This window comes from Pieris brassicae, chromosome 5, assembly GCF_905147105.1.
Source record: "Pieris brassicae chromosome 5, ilPieBrab1.1, whole genome shotgun sequence".
Lineage (NCBI taxonomy): Eukaryota > Metazoa > Arthropoda > Insecta > Lepidoptera > Pieridae > Pieris > Pieris brassicae.
The window spans coordinates 19710831-19724675 of record NC_059669.1 but is presented as its reverse complement, the minus strand read 5'-3'; the positions used below and the strand labels follow the sequence as shown (position 1 = coordinate 19724675).

General features: G+C 31.3%; 3 protein-coding genes across 3 annotated transcripts; 2 read left to right on the top strand and 1 right to left on the bottom strand.

Moving 5' to 3' along the window:
• The first annotated feature begins 729 nt into the window (after positions 1 to 729).
• Positions 730 to 2643, top strand: LOC123710340 (serine--tRNA ligase, mitochondrial). The gene is made up of 4 exons (XM_045662164.1): positions 730 to 1522; positions 1739 to 1926; positions 1998 to 2165; positions 2322 to 2643. Exons 1-4 carry the CDS (start codon positions 929 to 931, stop codon positions 2635 to 2637), a joined length of 1266 nt encoding a protein of 421 aa, XP_045518120.1. The 5' UTR covers positions 730 to 928; the 3' UTR covers positions 2638 to 2643.
• Positions 2644 to 3233: 590 nt separating this feature from the next.
• Positions 3234 to 4434, top strand: LOC123709417 (KRR1 small subunit processome component homolog). The gene has a single exon (XM_045660744.1). It carries the CDS (start codon positions 3332 to 3334, stop codon positions 4346 to 4348), a length of 1017 nt encoding a protein of 338 aa, XP_045516700.1. The 5' UTR covers positions 3234 to 3331; the 3' UTR covers positions 4349 to 4434.
• A 71-nt stretch (positions 4435 to 4505) lies between these two features.
• Positions 4506 to 13845, bottom strand: LOC123709416 (serine protease persephone-like). Its single transcript, XM_045660743.1, has 10 exons — positions 13483 to 13845; positions 13065 to 13137; positions 12356 to 12492; positions 11936 to 11959; positions 11739 to 11830; positions 11158 to 11267; positions 10288 to 10431; positions 8930 to 9045; positions 7632 to 7789; positions 4506 to 6652 (listed from the first exon to the last, which is right to left on the bottom strand). The coding sequence occupies exons 1-10, from the start codon at positions 13535 to 13537 to the stop codon at positions 6482 to 6484; spliced, it is 1080 nt and encodes a 359-aa protein (XP_045516699.1). The 5' UTR covers positions 13538 to 13845; the 3' UTR covers positions 4506 to 6481.

Here is a 13845-nt window from a genome sequence, read left to right as displayed (position 1 = left end):
ATCGCTTGTCATTAAATACGTTTTTTTATGATATTCCAACTAGTAATATTATTATTAGTTATTAGACTTAATTGAGAAAAGCGAGTTCTGATAGCTTGGATATTGAAAATAGAGGTCGCAATACACTACAATAACAATATTTTAGAATTCATTAACTCAATTTACCGAATTCAATAATAAAAAATAACTTTCTTTGAACCGAATTATTTAGAAAGTGTCCATGTTCTAGAATGTGAACCCTTTCAATGAGATATCTTGCCCGTAAGAATATTAATAAAAATCGTAAAAAGCCCTATACCTCTTTTATATATAAAGTCAGTAAGAATTAAGTTACTAATAGAAGCGGGTTTTTAAATTGCACAAAGAGTAAAAATAAAAATTCTTACTTAATTATTTTTATTGCCATATTATCATAGAACTGATTGTTTACAGCTAATAATATTATATATATATAAAGATTTATCAAATTAACGTTAGTTTATACGTCCATTTTGTAAATATTGCAGAGTGAGCGACAACACGACGATAGGCAGCAGATTTATATAGCTTTTATAAACAGAAAATAAGGAGCTAGATACAAAAAATCACGTTGTGACAAAATTTGTATAAAAATAATCACTTAATAAAGCGTCAGCTAATGTTGGTTGTAAATGTAAATAATTTATCGTTAGTGGATCACGCCTATCGAAAAGTGACTTTGTCTCAGACCTTACTCTTCATATTCATGTCTCGACGTCATTTGTCAAAATCAACATTGTTGCCTCGGTAATTACGAACGGATTGCGACTTCAAGACCTAATTTAAATTGTTTAACTAATAAGATTAAGTTATGTGGGTAAGACTTAAGTACTGACTAATACGTTGTCGTCGTCGTCGTACTAATACGTCGATTCTCGGTTGTTTGTAAAATACAATCTTAGCAATAGTGATGCTGTCACCTTTCATAAAAAGAATACATTGTAATATTGGTAAAAGATTATTTTCAACATGTTATCCCGAAATAGACGTCGAATATTATTGTCATAGTGAAAATTTATCGGAAATAAAACACAACATTAAAATAAGAAAGGGTGTCGGTGACATAAACAGAGTTCATGAATTGTATGAAAAGTTTAAATCTCTTTCAAGGGGTGATAGTATGTATGAAAGTTTAAAGGAGAATTTTTACTCAGAACTAGTAAAATTGCCGAACATAACCCACCCTGATGTTCGAGATTACAAGGAACATCCTCATACCATTTACACTATTAATCATAAAAAAGATTTTGGATCCTACAAGCCTTTACAATTCAGTGAAATAACACAATTATTAAATTTAATGAGAACAGATAAGCTTGGTTACACATGCGATAATAAAAGTTACTATTATTTTGGTGAATTAGCAGAGTATGAAGAGGCATTATTAAAATATACTGTGTCGTATTTATTAAAAAAGGGTTTTAATCTGGTATCAGTACCTGATGTATTATCAAAGAATATAATTCAAAGTTGCGGTATGGCAGTCAATGGTGACCGAACTCAGGTAAAAGCTCAGCTTTATTCCTACTTTATAATAAAAATTTCATAAAATGATGTTTACTTTCATTAAAATATAAATTGTACAATGTGTTAAGTTATTAAGTTCCTGTTATTGAGATGAGTCATAAATATTATATTTATGAAAATGATCATTCCTATCTTAAATCTCAATTAACAATTTCCTTCGTATTTAATTCTCATTTTTTCTTATCTGTTACAGATCTATTCACTAGATCCTGATCTTCATGGTGCTGACTTACACTTATCTGGTACTGCTGAAATGTCACTTGCTGGTCTCTTGAGTAATACTCAACATGACAGTAAAAAATTACCTTTAAAATTAGCATCAGTGAGTAGATGCTATAGAGCTGAAACATCAAATACAATTGAAGAAAGAGGAACATATAGGTAGTATTTTTAACATTCCTTACCACTCATTTTGCTTCAAGACATAACAATTTTTAAATATTCTTTTATAGAGTACACCAATTTACTAAAGTTGAGATGTTTGTTGTTTCAAAACAAGAAGATTCAGATGATATTTTGGAATACATAAGAAAGACACAAGAGGAATTATTCTCTCCTTTAGGGATACATATGAGAGTTTTGGACATGCCACCACATGAATTAGGTGCACCAGCATTTCGGTTTGTATTATTTATATAAGTTTCACACCTCTATGATTTTTATTAGTTTATACATGAAAAATTAAATAACTTAATTGTCAATGTTAGGCATGACTGGGATATTAATTAATTGGAATGATGACAAGAATATTGTAATAAAGACAAACTTTATTTTAGGAAATATGACATTGAAGCTTGGATGCCAGGGAGAAATAACTATGGAGAGATATCTAGTTGCAGTAATTGTACAGACTATCAATCCAGACGTCTTAATATTAAATATATGGATGGTATGACCACTAAGCATGTGCATACATTAAATGGGACTGCATGTGCTGTACCTAGAATGCTCATTTCTCTAGTTGAAACACATCAGCATCCAAAAGGCAAAATAGGAATACCTGAAATTTTGCAGCCTTTTATAAATGGTAAAAAGTATATTGGAAAAAATGTTACAGTTCCTAAGCTGAAACTTTTAAAAATAAAAAACTAAAAATTTCTGGTTTTATCCTTTCTTCTTTAATCCTAATGTAATCACAAATTAGAGGAGGTATTGTATCTTATATGTTCCATCCAAATTGGAAATACAAAATTTACTTAGCTCAGCAGAGTGGTTTATTGTGAATTGCAGATTAAATTATTAGAAAAAATAAATAACTTGCAATAATGCAAGAATATTTCATACTTGGTTTTTACAAGAGTGACAGCATTAGCTAAAACAAACAAATTTGCTTAAATAGTTTTTTTATGGCATGTTGTACGTGTACTTATATTGTAAAGCTACATTTTATTAAATACCTACTAAATAATAATAAAAAGTACGATTTACGCAATGTATTACGTATGGTATTGTAACAAATTAAAATAGTATTAAGATGATACTTATGTATTGTTTTTATAGAATAGTTTGTTTCTTTTAACTAAAACTACAAAATACGAAGGCATAAGTAAATAATGCTGTTTATTAATGAAAATACGTTAAGTGTTAAGTAAAAGAAATTTCACAGGCTGAGTTAAGCAAATAGTTAGTGGCTTTTCTCATCTGTCGGCTAGTATTTCTTGTCAATTTTATTTCGACAAGTATAACTTGTCAATGTCGAATAGTAGTAGTTAGTACAGCAACTTCACTAACTTGTATTTTGTAACCAAGTTATATTATAATCACCACTTATTCGTATTAAATTACAATGGAAAATAACGATTCTGATGATGAAACACAAAAAGCTCCAGTAGAAAATGCTTGGTCAATGAAAATACCAAAATTTAAACCTGAAGATAATCCACATGGGCTCCTGGAGGAAAGTAAATTTGCAACTTTATTCCCTAAATATCGTGAACAATATCTTAAAGAATGCTGGCCTTTAGTACAAAAAGTATTGAATAACCATAACATTGTTGCCGAATTAGACCTTATTGAAGGCAGCCTAACTGTTAAAACTACGAGGAAAACGTGGGATCCTTATATTATTATAAAAGCACGAGATTTCATGAAGTTACTGTCTAGAAGTGTTCCCTTTGAGCAAGCTGTCCGAGTTTTAGAGGATGAAATAGGTTGCGATATTATTAAAATTAACTCTTTTGTTAGCAAAAAGGAGACCTTCCTTAAAAGACGACAAAGATTGATTGGTCCTAATGGAGTAACATTAAAATCAATAGAACTATTGACTGAATGTTATGTATTAGTTCAAGGTAACACTGTTTCTGCTGTAGGCCCATATAAAGGTTTAGTACAAGTGAGAAGAATTGTTGAAGATACCATGAAAAATATACATCCTATGTACAATATCAAAAGTCTTATGATTAAGCGTGAATTGATGAAAGATTCAAGATTAAAAAATGAAAGTTGGGACAGATTTTTGCCTAATTTTAAAAGTAAAAATGTTCCAAGAAAACAACCTAAAAAGAAAATCAACAAAAAACCTTACACTCCATTTCCACCTCAGCAACCAGAAAGTAAAATTGATAAAGAGTTGGCAACTGGTGAATACTTCCTCAAAGATGACCAGAAAAAAGCAAAACGAAAACATGAAAAAGAGGAAAAGCAACAAGAAGCAAAGAAGGCCAAAGAAGAAGCAAGGAAAAAAGATTTTATTCCTCCAGAGGAAAAGAAATATGAAAACAATACATCAACTGAACCTACTGTTAATATTAGTGCATTTAAGGCAAAGCTGAAAAAAGCTGCAAAACAGACTAAAAATAAATAAACAAACTAATATTTTTTTGTAATCCTTGTGTTTTTATTATATACAAGAAAAAATTATTAAGGCGCTTTTGTAAATATACATTTAAAATAATACATCTTTTCTTTAAAATATATTTTATTTCAACAGTTTTACGTCAAATTCACTGTGAACCTAACAAACTAGACACAATGGCACTTAAAAGAAATACTACATTCTCATTAACATGTTTTTGCAATAATATCTATGTTACTGATGTTGATCAACCACTCAGTGATAAAAATAGTTACATTGAACAGTCACTGTCAACATTAGTACATAATCTACTATAGAATAAATAAAAATTAGTAAATGCTATTTCAAATATATATTTAATAATTAATAATAATGGATACTATATAGTATCCATTATATTTGTTACTACAAGTACAGTAGAATAATAATGGTAGTTTTGTAAAATAATAAAAAAAAATCTATGTCTATGTTTCTAAATAAGTAATTGAAATGTTTCTTTTAAAATAAAATGTATGTTACATGTTTTGAGATCCCAGTGATTTAATAAAAATAACACTTCTGGAAACTTACTTCGATCTTAACTTGTTCCTCAGAAGGGACATTCGAAAAATGTTTTATTAAAACACATGAATAGTCATAATTAATAAAGTATGGTTGAAATAAAATATATTATTTCAATAATATTCTTAACATAAGCATTTTTATAATTGTATGGCATTACACATGTACAAAAAATGATTAGAAAATGGATTACTATATCCAAATAGGAAATTTAAATTTCTTAAAACTCTTACATAAATGTTAGTTATTGATTTATAGTTAATATTTTAAATGTTTACAATATTGTAGGTGTTTTGATTAAAATATTTTTGAACTTATAATCTTAAAATCTCTAGGTTTTTAGTGCAGTCTTTAACATTGTTGTGACTAATGCATCAGCATATAGAAAATGTAGGAATTTGTGAATATGATAAAAAATATATATGTATTTAAAAATATTTTTTTTGTTTTTGTTACATTACAAACTTATACAGTACTCCCAAACTAATAATGCTAGCGGCGGCGGCCGCCCGAATAGTTTTCGATTGTGTAAACTATATATAATATATGTGCATGACTTTGTATACATGTGTATGATTTTGTTTCCCTATCCGATGTAAACTTCTTGCTTGAAACTATCAGCAATAAGTTGATGACATTGTTTCTGTTGTTGTGAATCTGTTTTGTTAGTGTCTGTGTCAATGTATCAAATGTAACCAAAACATATTTTACTGTTAATTTTAGCTTATTGAAACCTTATATTCATAAAAGGTTTTCTCTTATATCACTATTTATTTCGAACAAGGTGCAAAATGTAAGTGCATTGTTTAGGGCTCTTACGATTTAATGATACGGGTGTTTCCACGAATACGAAAACGCGCAAAATATAGCGCATTATGAATTTGGGAGTACTGTACATTCATTTCTCTATTAAAATTGGATGTGAAAGGTGAATTGTCAAACGATTTTTACATTGTGATTTCTCAATGACATCTCTAGTCCAAAACACGGGGCTAGAGACAAATAAATGGTTACGTGACGTAGCGTAAGCAAATGATAATGAATGAGCTAAAAAAATAATCTCATAGAACATATTGGGTCACACCTGTCGGAAAGTGACTATGTCTCAAAACGTAGTACAATTATTATTAAATTTGTAACTGCAGTATACATAAAGGTTTTTTTTACCAAAAAATCTTACATTTTTATACTATGTTAAAGTCATGGCAAAGCTTCTGAGGTATTTAAGATTTATGGAGATTAACGAACACTATCGCAATTCGTATCGCTGCCTTACGATAGTATGTCTAGTATGGCATTGGTGACCATTGTTTTTCTATGGGCATCTTAACCATGGTATAACACGGTATTTACTACACGTTTTAATTAGGTGTAAGATCTTTTTTTTAAACATTAAACATCACAATTATTATAAAGGTCGATATAAACGACAGCTTTTGATTAAAACAAACTTTTCAGAGAGAACTATGAACACAATGTAAACTGGGATAAATCATGTAGGTACCACTAGCGGCAAGTGAACAAATTTCATTTATAGAACATTTGAAAAAGCTAATATTTATCTATTCCCTCAAACAAGTTTTAAGATTCATTTGGCCAGACGACACTTTCGATCCAGTCGAGATACTCAGAGACACGCGTGTACACTCCAGGCACTGTAGAGGCACAACCGCGGCCGAATGACGTCACACCGATTAACCGATAGTTCCCGTCACTCTCCGTAAGAGCTTGGAGGGGCCCCCCAGAGTCACCCTATAAAAAAAACTCAATAAAACTAGTGGCTCAGTTGACACTTGGAGGAAACCGGTTCGACTGGCTCAAAGCAAACTTAGACCCGTATTCTGGAATGCACTTTAAATAAAATTAACTTTGAAGACCTGTCAATTATTTCTATTTAAAGTTTGACATACTAGACAGTTCTAAGCGATACCTCTTAAAATACGGGCCTTAATGCTCTGAACTGATTCACAAAACAATCAGGGTAGCTAAGGTAAACAATGCTTGATTAGTGGGTACCCTATGTTTAACTCCTTTAGATGCCAGTTGGAAAATCCATAGACTATATATTTTTTATGTAAAAGGGAGGACTATATTTTGTATGTAGGAGCGCTCTGTGAGCTTATTAGGAAGTAAACGGAACAATGAGGATGCATTCTAAAGGCATTTATTATCTTTGAAATTATCTATGGTCTATGCGTTCAGTCTGTAAAAGTGACTTGACGAATATATAAGAGTACGTCATATCCCTTATTCATAAAAAAAATCACCTACACCATCGTGTAAACTATTTGACAGGTGTTGATTTATTTATGAACTTTAGTTTTTATGAATAAGAGGGAGAAAATAAAACTTCCGTACGTCAAAAATGTATTGAATTTTGACAAACGTGAGTTATAGTTTGAGCAAGTCTGAATCAAACGCTTAGTCAAAAGTAATTGAATCAACATAATTTTGGGCCTTACGATATTACTTTGACAAGACAATAAATTTTCCATTGAAAGTTCTCCATTTTTTATATATTGTTTACCACAGATATAGATAAGAAAATCTTAGCATTGTTAATAATTATAACACACACACATATAGCATAAGAATTGTTGTATGATTTAATTTGAAACAGACATATTTTAATATTTGTAACAACATTTAGAGTTCACAGTTAAAAATATTGTTTTAAATTAAAAATAATAGCGAAATTAAAGAAAAAATATTTCGGTATTAGTAAAGTCACCTGGCAGGTGTCATGTCGTCCCAACTCGTCGCCGGCACAGATCTGTGTCTGTGCAATACCTTTGGGCAGCCGCCGCCAATTTGTATAAGACTCGCCACACTTGGATATATCGACCACAGACACATTTGCCTTCAGTAATATATTACTTTTTATGTCACCTGCAATACCACCAAAATACCACTTAGGATAGAACAAGACTTCGTTCCCTCAAACTCCAGCAACATAAGCCTTTAAGCGTTGTAGATGTAAATCTTTCTAAGTGTCCCGTTTGCCTCGACCTCAACATTACTAGGAATATTGGTATATCATAGCAAGATATTTAGAAGTTCACATGTATAGATAGACTATCTAACTCGCGGTAGTAAAGAATTCACGTGAACAAGTTTATAAAAAACTATATCATATACCGTAATCTGTTTTGTAAGTATTTTGGGTCTTGGTAAGTCTTAATGGGCGAGCCTTTTTTTATAGAACAGGGGGCAAACGGGCAGGAGGCTCATCTATTGGTAAGTGATACCGCCCCGCCCATGGACACTATCAATGCCAGAGGGCTCGCAAGTGCGTTGCCGGCACCGTACAATATACGTACATTTTTGTACGTAAAAATCTTAAAAAGGAGGAACTCCGAGCTGCATACCAATACATCTAATTACTGTCTATGTGTGCAAATAACACTAACTCGTACAATCATAGAAAACATTGTGATGCCTTAGACCTAACAATTCGACGGCATGTACCAGGCAGAGAAGGCTGACCACCTTCTTGTCTTAAGAAAAATATATGACCAGGAAAATATACAAAGCCAAGCAATGAGGCTTGAGGCCTGTACTTTGTAGCGCTACTGGTTTTTGATAGTCTTTTAGTGTATAATGTCGATGTGTTGTTTGCTTTATGTTTACTTCCTGGCGCTAACATTTTGTCAAATGTGGCGAATAATTGACTGAACATAGGCACCATAAGAAATGACGGATTTTTTTTTATTATGTAGCGTTATTTCCAGAAAATTTTGTATGAAGTATTTTTATATTGTACAAGTATTTTTTGTCTTAATGGACAAGATGATTTGCGTTGTTGTACCTGAGACAATATACGTATATTTTTACTCATGGAACCTAAAAAGGGCTAAACGAAAAAAAAAACTTTCAATTAAAAAGAAAATCAGAACTGTCAATTGTAAAAAACGACACCTGTCAGTTGTCAAACACAGACATAAAATTGAAGTATGTAAACAAAGAATATGACCCTATTTTGTCACTAGATTAAAGTTAATCGTAGTGCACATGTGCCGGTATACTCACGTGTTGTGCTGGTTTTTCCCCAACCCGTGACAGTTAAAGCAACTTGCGGGTCATCATCTTGGGTGTAAAGGCATATCGCATTCAAATTAGATGACAATTCAGCTGGTGATCGTAACCTATCGATTAAAGATCTTTATTTAGTATTATGGAAAAATAAAAATAACACACACTTCCTAAAATACAACTTTTTAAATATATATTTTTGTATTTAGCCGTGACTTATTTTTATATTTCTTAAACTATTGTTTGAACTAACTTGGAAAATGCGCCCATACTTTAAAAACCGAAACGAATATATTAATACCGAGGAAATTTTGTACTATTTCAGAACGGAACTTAGTTGTTACTTTGAGTACCTAACATTTAGAGTCACGACTTAGTTATAGTCGACGCATTATGAACTGAGGGTTCGCGTACGTTTCAGTGTGCGAGGTCACGGTCACCGTGAATTATGTAAATAATTATAAGTTTTAAAAATAATACATAACTTTAATCCGTTCAAAAAGTGTTTTCCTTAAGCTAAATTATGTTAAGTATTAATAGGATAATTTTTTCGCTATCTGACAATAAAAGTTTTTAATTTGTAAGATAAATGTCAACAGTTTTCAATACCACGTTCTGAAAATAAATTCTCCATTATAACAAAAAATAATTTAGTGTGTACTTACGTACACGCGTTAGAAGTTATACTTCTTTAGCGTAACAACATAAAAATCTTTTCAAAAAAAATTATTCTACGTTTGTAGAAAAAAACGACACTAACAATAGAAAAAACTAAAATGTTGGCTACAGCTAACTTTAGGGTGTCGTTTTTTGTGCAGTATGCGCGCGCATTGTAAAGATTTATTTTACTCTTATCATTTTTCCGTATCGCGACAAAAGAAGTACAACTTCAAAAATCTTATATTTATATAAAAACAACAACCCTTACACGTAACGACCAATCAGTAGTCTGTGCGTGCGCAGGTAGCTAAGTATCGATAACGAGTTGCAGTGCGTGCACATTCCTACTGTCAGTGACATTTATTGCCTGACGACTCAGTTTAAAATGCGTCGACTTTATATAAGTACGACGACCTTATGTCAAATCGATTTTTACATACAGGAGTAACATAAAGTATAATTATTATTTTTACCGATCAATCTCCTTCGTGTCGACACGACACTGGCGAAGTACCTTGTGCCCAGTTGGCATAAATAAAAGCCATAAAGAAGAAAAAAAACATAAAGTATGGGCTTTGAATCATACCTTAACACACTACAAGGTTAATTAGATCTCTCTATTAAATACTCGTCAATTAAATATTTTCATCTCTCCTTTAATGGAGTAATTGTTTCACTACAATAGTTGTACTTACTTAATTAAAGCGAGATCGTGGTATTTCTCTTTTCTTGCATAGTTTGGGTGCAATTTTAATTCGGCTATCATTACATCTGATTCTGAATTGAACGTACTGCCTCCTATTTCAACCACACCCATCCGCGCTATGCTTGGTTTTACTCTGTAACAGGATTAAATCTAACAGAAAAATCTGTTTTCTTTGAAACTTTTCTTAATAAGATCTATTAATAATAATAATCTATTTACGTCTTACCTCTTAAGTATTATCTATTTGAATCATTTACATTAAGCTCTTATTTTCCTACCCTCGCAGTATAAAATTTTCGTTTTCGAAATTGTTTTTTTTTTTGGAGAAAGTCTAGCGAATTGGACGTGCTATCATCGCTGAGGTCCTAGGTTTGAGCTCCAATAGACATACTGTCAATGTTCGCAAATAACACTCGCTAGTACAATAGTAAAAAATATTTTGAGAAAACCCTTTTAGACTCACTAAGGCATGCCGGTTTTCTCAAAATATTTTTTTGGGCGGCATGTGTCATGCAGAGAAGGCTGATATATTACTTGTGTTAAGAAAATTATATGATCTGAAAACATATACTATGTCAAGTAATCTGAGGCCTAGACCTTGTGCTACAGGTTTTTGATAATCTTTTATATAATTGTACGTGGATATGTTGTTGGCTTCATGTTTTGTATTATGTTAGCAGACTCTTTTAAAATAAGATGTTGAATGAATTGTTTGAGCTTTGTGTCAATGATCTTGTCTTAATAATTCCTGATTTTGTATTGAGTTTCCTTTTTTAATGTTTTTCGTTGTTACCATAATTGTACCCAACATACTTCCCTGCGGGATACCGAGGATGCCAGATTAAGGTTTCATACTTACTGGTCCAGTGTGTCTATACAATGCGCCGCAGTAAGAACATAATATTCGGAAACAAGTGAACCGCCGCATTGGAATTCATAACCGTCCTCGCGCTCGTATCCTAGTGCAACCTGAAAAGAAAGTTCAAGGTGTAAGACTGTAAGACGCAACGTTCCGTTCGAATGTGATTGGTCAAGTGGACGTAATGACGCATCATCGCGTGAGTTTGTGATTGGACATCCTTTGACGCTACTCCGTTGACAAATCGAATGACGTTAAATTATAATATCTTTTAGACGGAAAGCTAAATTAGCGTCTCAAGACACTTGGTACTCTCGGCAAAGCGAGATAGTACTTCACTCCGGGCCTTCGCTTGCTTTATTAAGAATATGGAGTACTTTTCGGGGCGGGAGCTCCCCAAAACCAGCTCCTTCCACTTGACCATAGTCAACGAAGAGCGATTTGAATCGTCCACGACATAAAATAAAATTTTGTTAATTAGATGGAAGCACATAAATGCCACAATTTAAAATACATTTTTGTGTCAACAATAAACCAATTTATCATTACGTAAAATCCAATCAATAAGGAAAACTAATTACCATGTGCGGAAATTCCCCGAGGGACGCTGTTTCACCGCCGATTATGTGTAATCCTAATGGAGGTATACTAGAATCTACTATTTTCTTGCATTCTGTAAATTTTATATGATTTAGTAACTGTATTTCATTTAAAATAATGAGTCAATAGTTGCGTATACATATATTTTAATAATAAAATTTTAAAATGCTGTACTTACGAATATCTGCAACTCGATTTCCACCTGAAATATAATATTTTATCCAATGTTATCTCTTTGTTCGAACAGTTTTAATCCGTCACCTAACAAAGTAACTAAGACTTGCAAGTTTCTCAAGTGCGATAAAATACACAAAATGTAAATATCTCATAAGGAAATTGTACAGTTCCTTGGTGTTTTTTGAAGTCAAAAATGGTAAAGCAAATACTTATACCAACTACAGGGCACTTGTTTTTCCTCATTTATACTGAATGCATAATTCTGAACTATGTAAATTATAATTGTGGTAATAAGAGTATGTTTTGTTGTAGCTCTAATATTATTGAATGAAAAGGCCAATTTTCATAAAGTTAACATATGACTAAAAATATTAAGCTTAAAACAAAAGAATAAAACGGTTTTTGATTTTTTTTAAATTACCAAATTTCTCTTCTGTTCTTATTGTAGAGGTCCTTGTAGGTTTGTATAGAATTTCTGTCTTAGGACAACATACAATTTCAATTTCAGCACTAAAACCACATCTCTTATATGGATGGCGATCATTCTCTTTTATTGCCCTGAAACAAATTTCAAAGATTAGTATTTCATATTTATGTACTTAAATACGTAACACTTTTCAATAGACTAAATAAATAATTATATGATATACATTAATCTTTATAAAATATTGTTATCTTTGCAGCTAATCAAAATCACTTATACAAAAGCCATCCAATTCATTTGGCAAAAGTAAATCAATTTCCAGTAGGTATTTAATAGCGGTTTGGCGTATTAAAGTTTTAATATGTAAAATAGCATTTAACCTTGATTTGATATTTGGCAAACGAAAGTATCTCAAAAATTAAGATGAATTAATGTGACTTTTTAAATGCTGTATATAGAATCACCAATTACTTATCACATGGTCAACACAATTTAACAGAAAGAGACCAATAAGTATAGTTAAATCTGTAAGTTGGTGCAATTAGGTTTTTTGGACAATTAAATTTATTATAAAAACATAATTGTTGTAATGAATTATTTATCTATACTACATATTTTATGTTATGTTGTTATCTTTGCAAATATGTGTAACATATATATAAGAATTCTTTTGTATATTGTGATAACATTATCGAAAGAGACTGACCTAATGGCCACAGGGCAATCATTGACTAACACACATGTTCCTTCATTGCCAGATGTTTTGCACTCATCACCAACTGTAATGAAAATATATTTTTTATTTGGGCACAGATTTAGAGAACCACATAAGATACATATCACTAAAACACACACACAGTATATAAAATTTGTTGTTATTGCATTCCTTTTACAGCCATTCTTATTATTATCTACATTTTTTTTAAACAAAACATTCAGTTGTGGTTATAAGGATTAGGATTTTAAAATAAATTTAATCATAGAATCACATAAGGATTAGGAAGTCTACGAAATTTTTATAAACATTATAGTTAAACAACTCTACCTAGCTTTTAAAAAAATAATTTAAAAATATTTGCTTTCAATATGATTTAAAAACATTATATTATAAAAATATAACTTACCAAAACGAGATACTGCAACATTTAAAACGGCAAAGAAAGCTAGTATTTTAAACATTTTATTAAGCGTAAGCCAGAGGTGGTTTGCATACTAAAACTTGATTTTGATTGTTGACTTTAGTAAGCCACAATACTTCGGGGTTTTCCTCAATTCAAATACCTATCTTCGATTACAGTTAAAACCGGTTCTATATTGCTCGCGCTCAGCTGTAGATAATAGTATATTGTTATGTCTTCCTCTTCTAATTAAGAGTGTATTCCAATTCTGTCTTTTGTATGCGTAGTTCGATAATATTTAAATACTGTCTTCTCTGATTAATGAGCGGTATTGTTAATAAAAAAAACTATTCCTATAATTAGGGCATT

Coding starts and splice junctions, on each gene's coding strand:
- LOC123710340 (XM_045662164.1), top strand. CDS start 929: ATGCTGTCACCTTTCATAAAAAGAATACATTGTAATATTGGTAAAAGA. Junction 1,523..1,738: donor TCAATGGTGACCGAACTCAG/GTAAAAGCTCAG, acceptor TATCTGTTACAG/ATCTATTCACTAGATCCTGA. Junction 2,166..2,321: donor TTAGGTGCACCAGCATTTCG/GTTTGTATTATT, acceptor ACTTTATTTTAG/GAAATATGACATTGAAGCTT.
- LOC123709417 (XM_045660744.1), top strand. CDS start 3,332: ATGGAAAATAACGATTCTGATGATGAAACACAAAAAGCTCCAGTAGAA.
- LOC123709416 (XM_045660743.1), bottom strand. CDS start 13,537: ATGTTTAAAATACTAGCTTTCTTTGCCGTTTTAAATGTTGCAGTATCT. Junction 13,138..13,482: donor TGTTGCAGTATCTCGTTTTG/GTAAGTTATATT, acceptor TTTTCATTACAG/TTGGTGATGAGTGCAAAACA. Junction 12,493..13,064: donor GATTGCCCTGTGGCCATTAG/GTCAGTCTCTTT, acceptor AATTTGTTTCAG/GGCAATAAAAGAGAATGATC.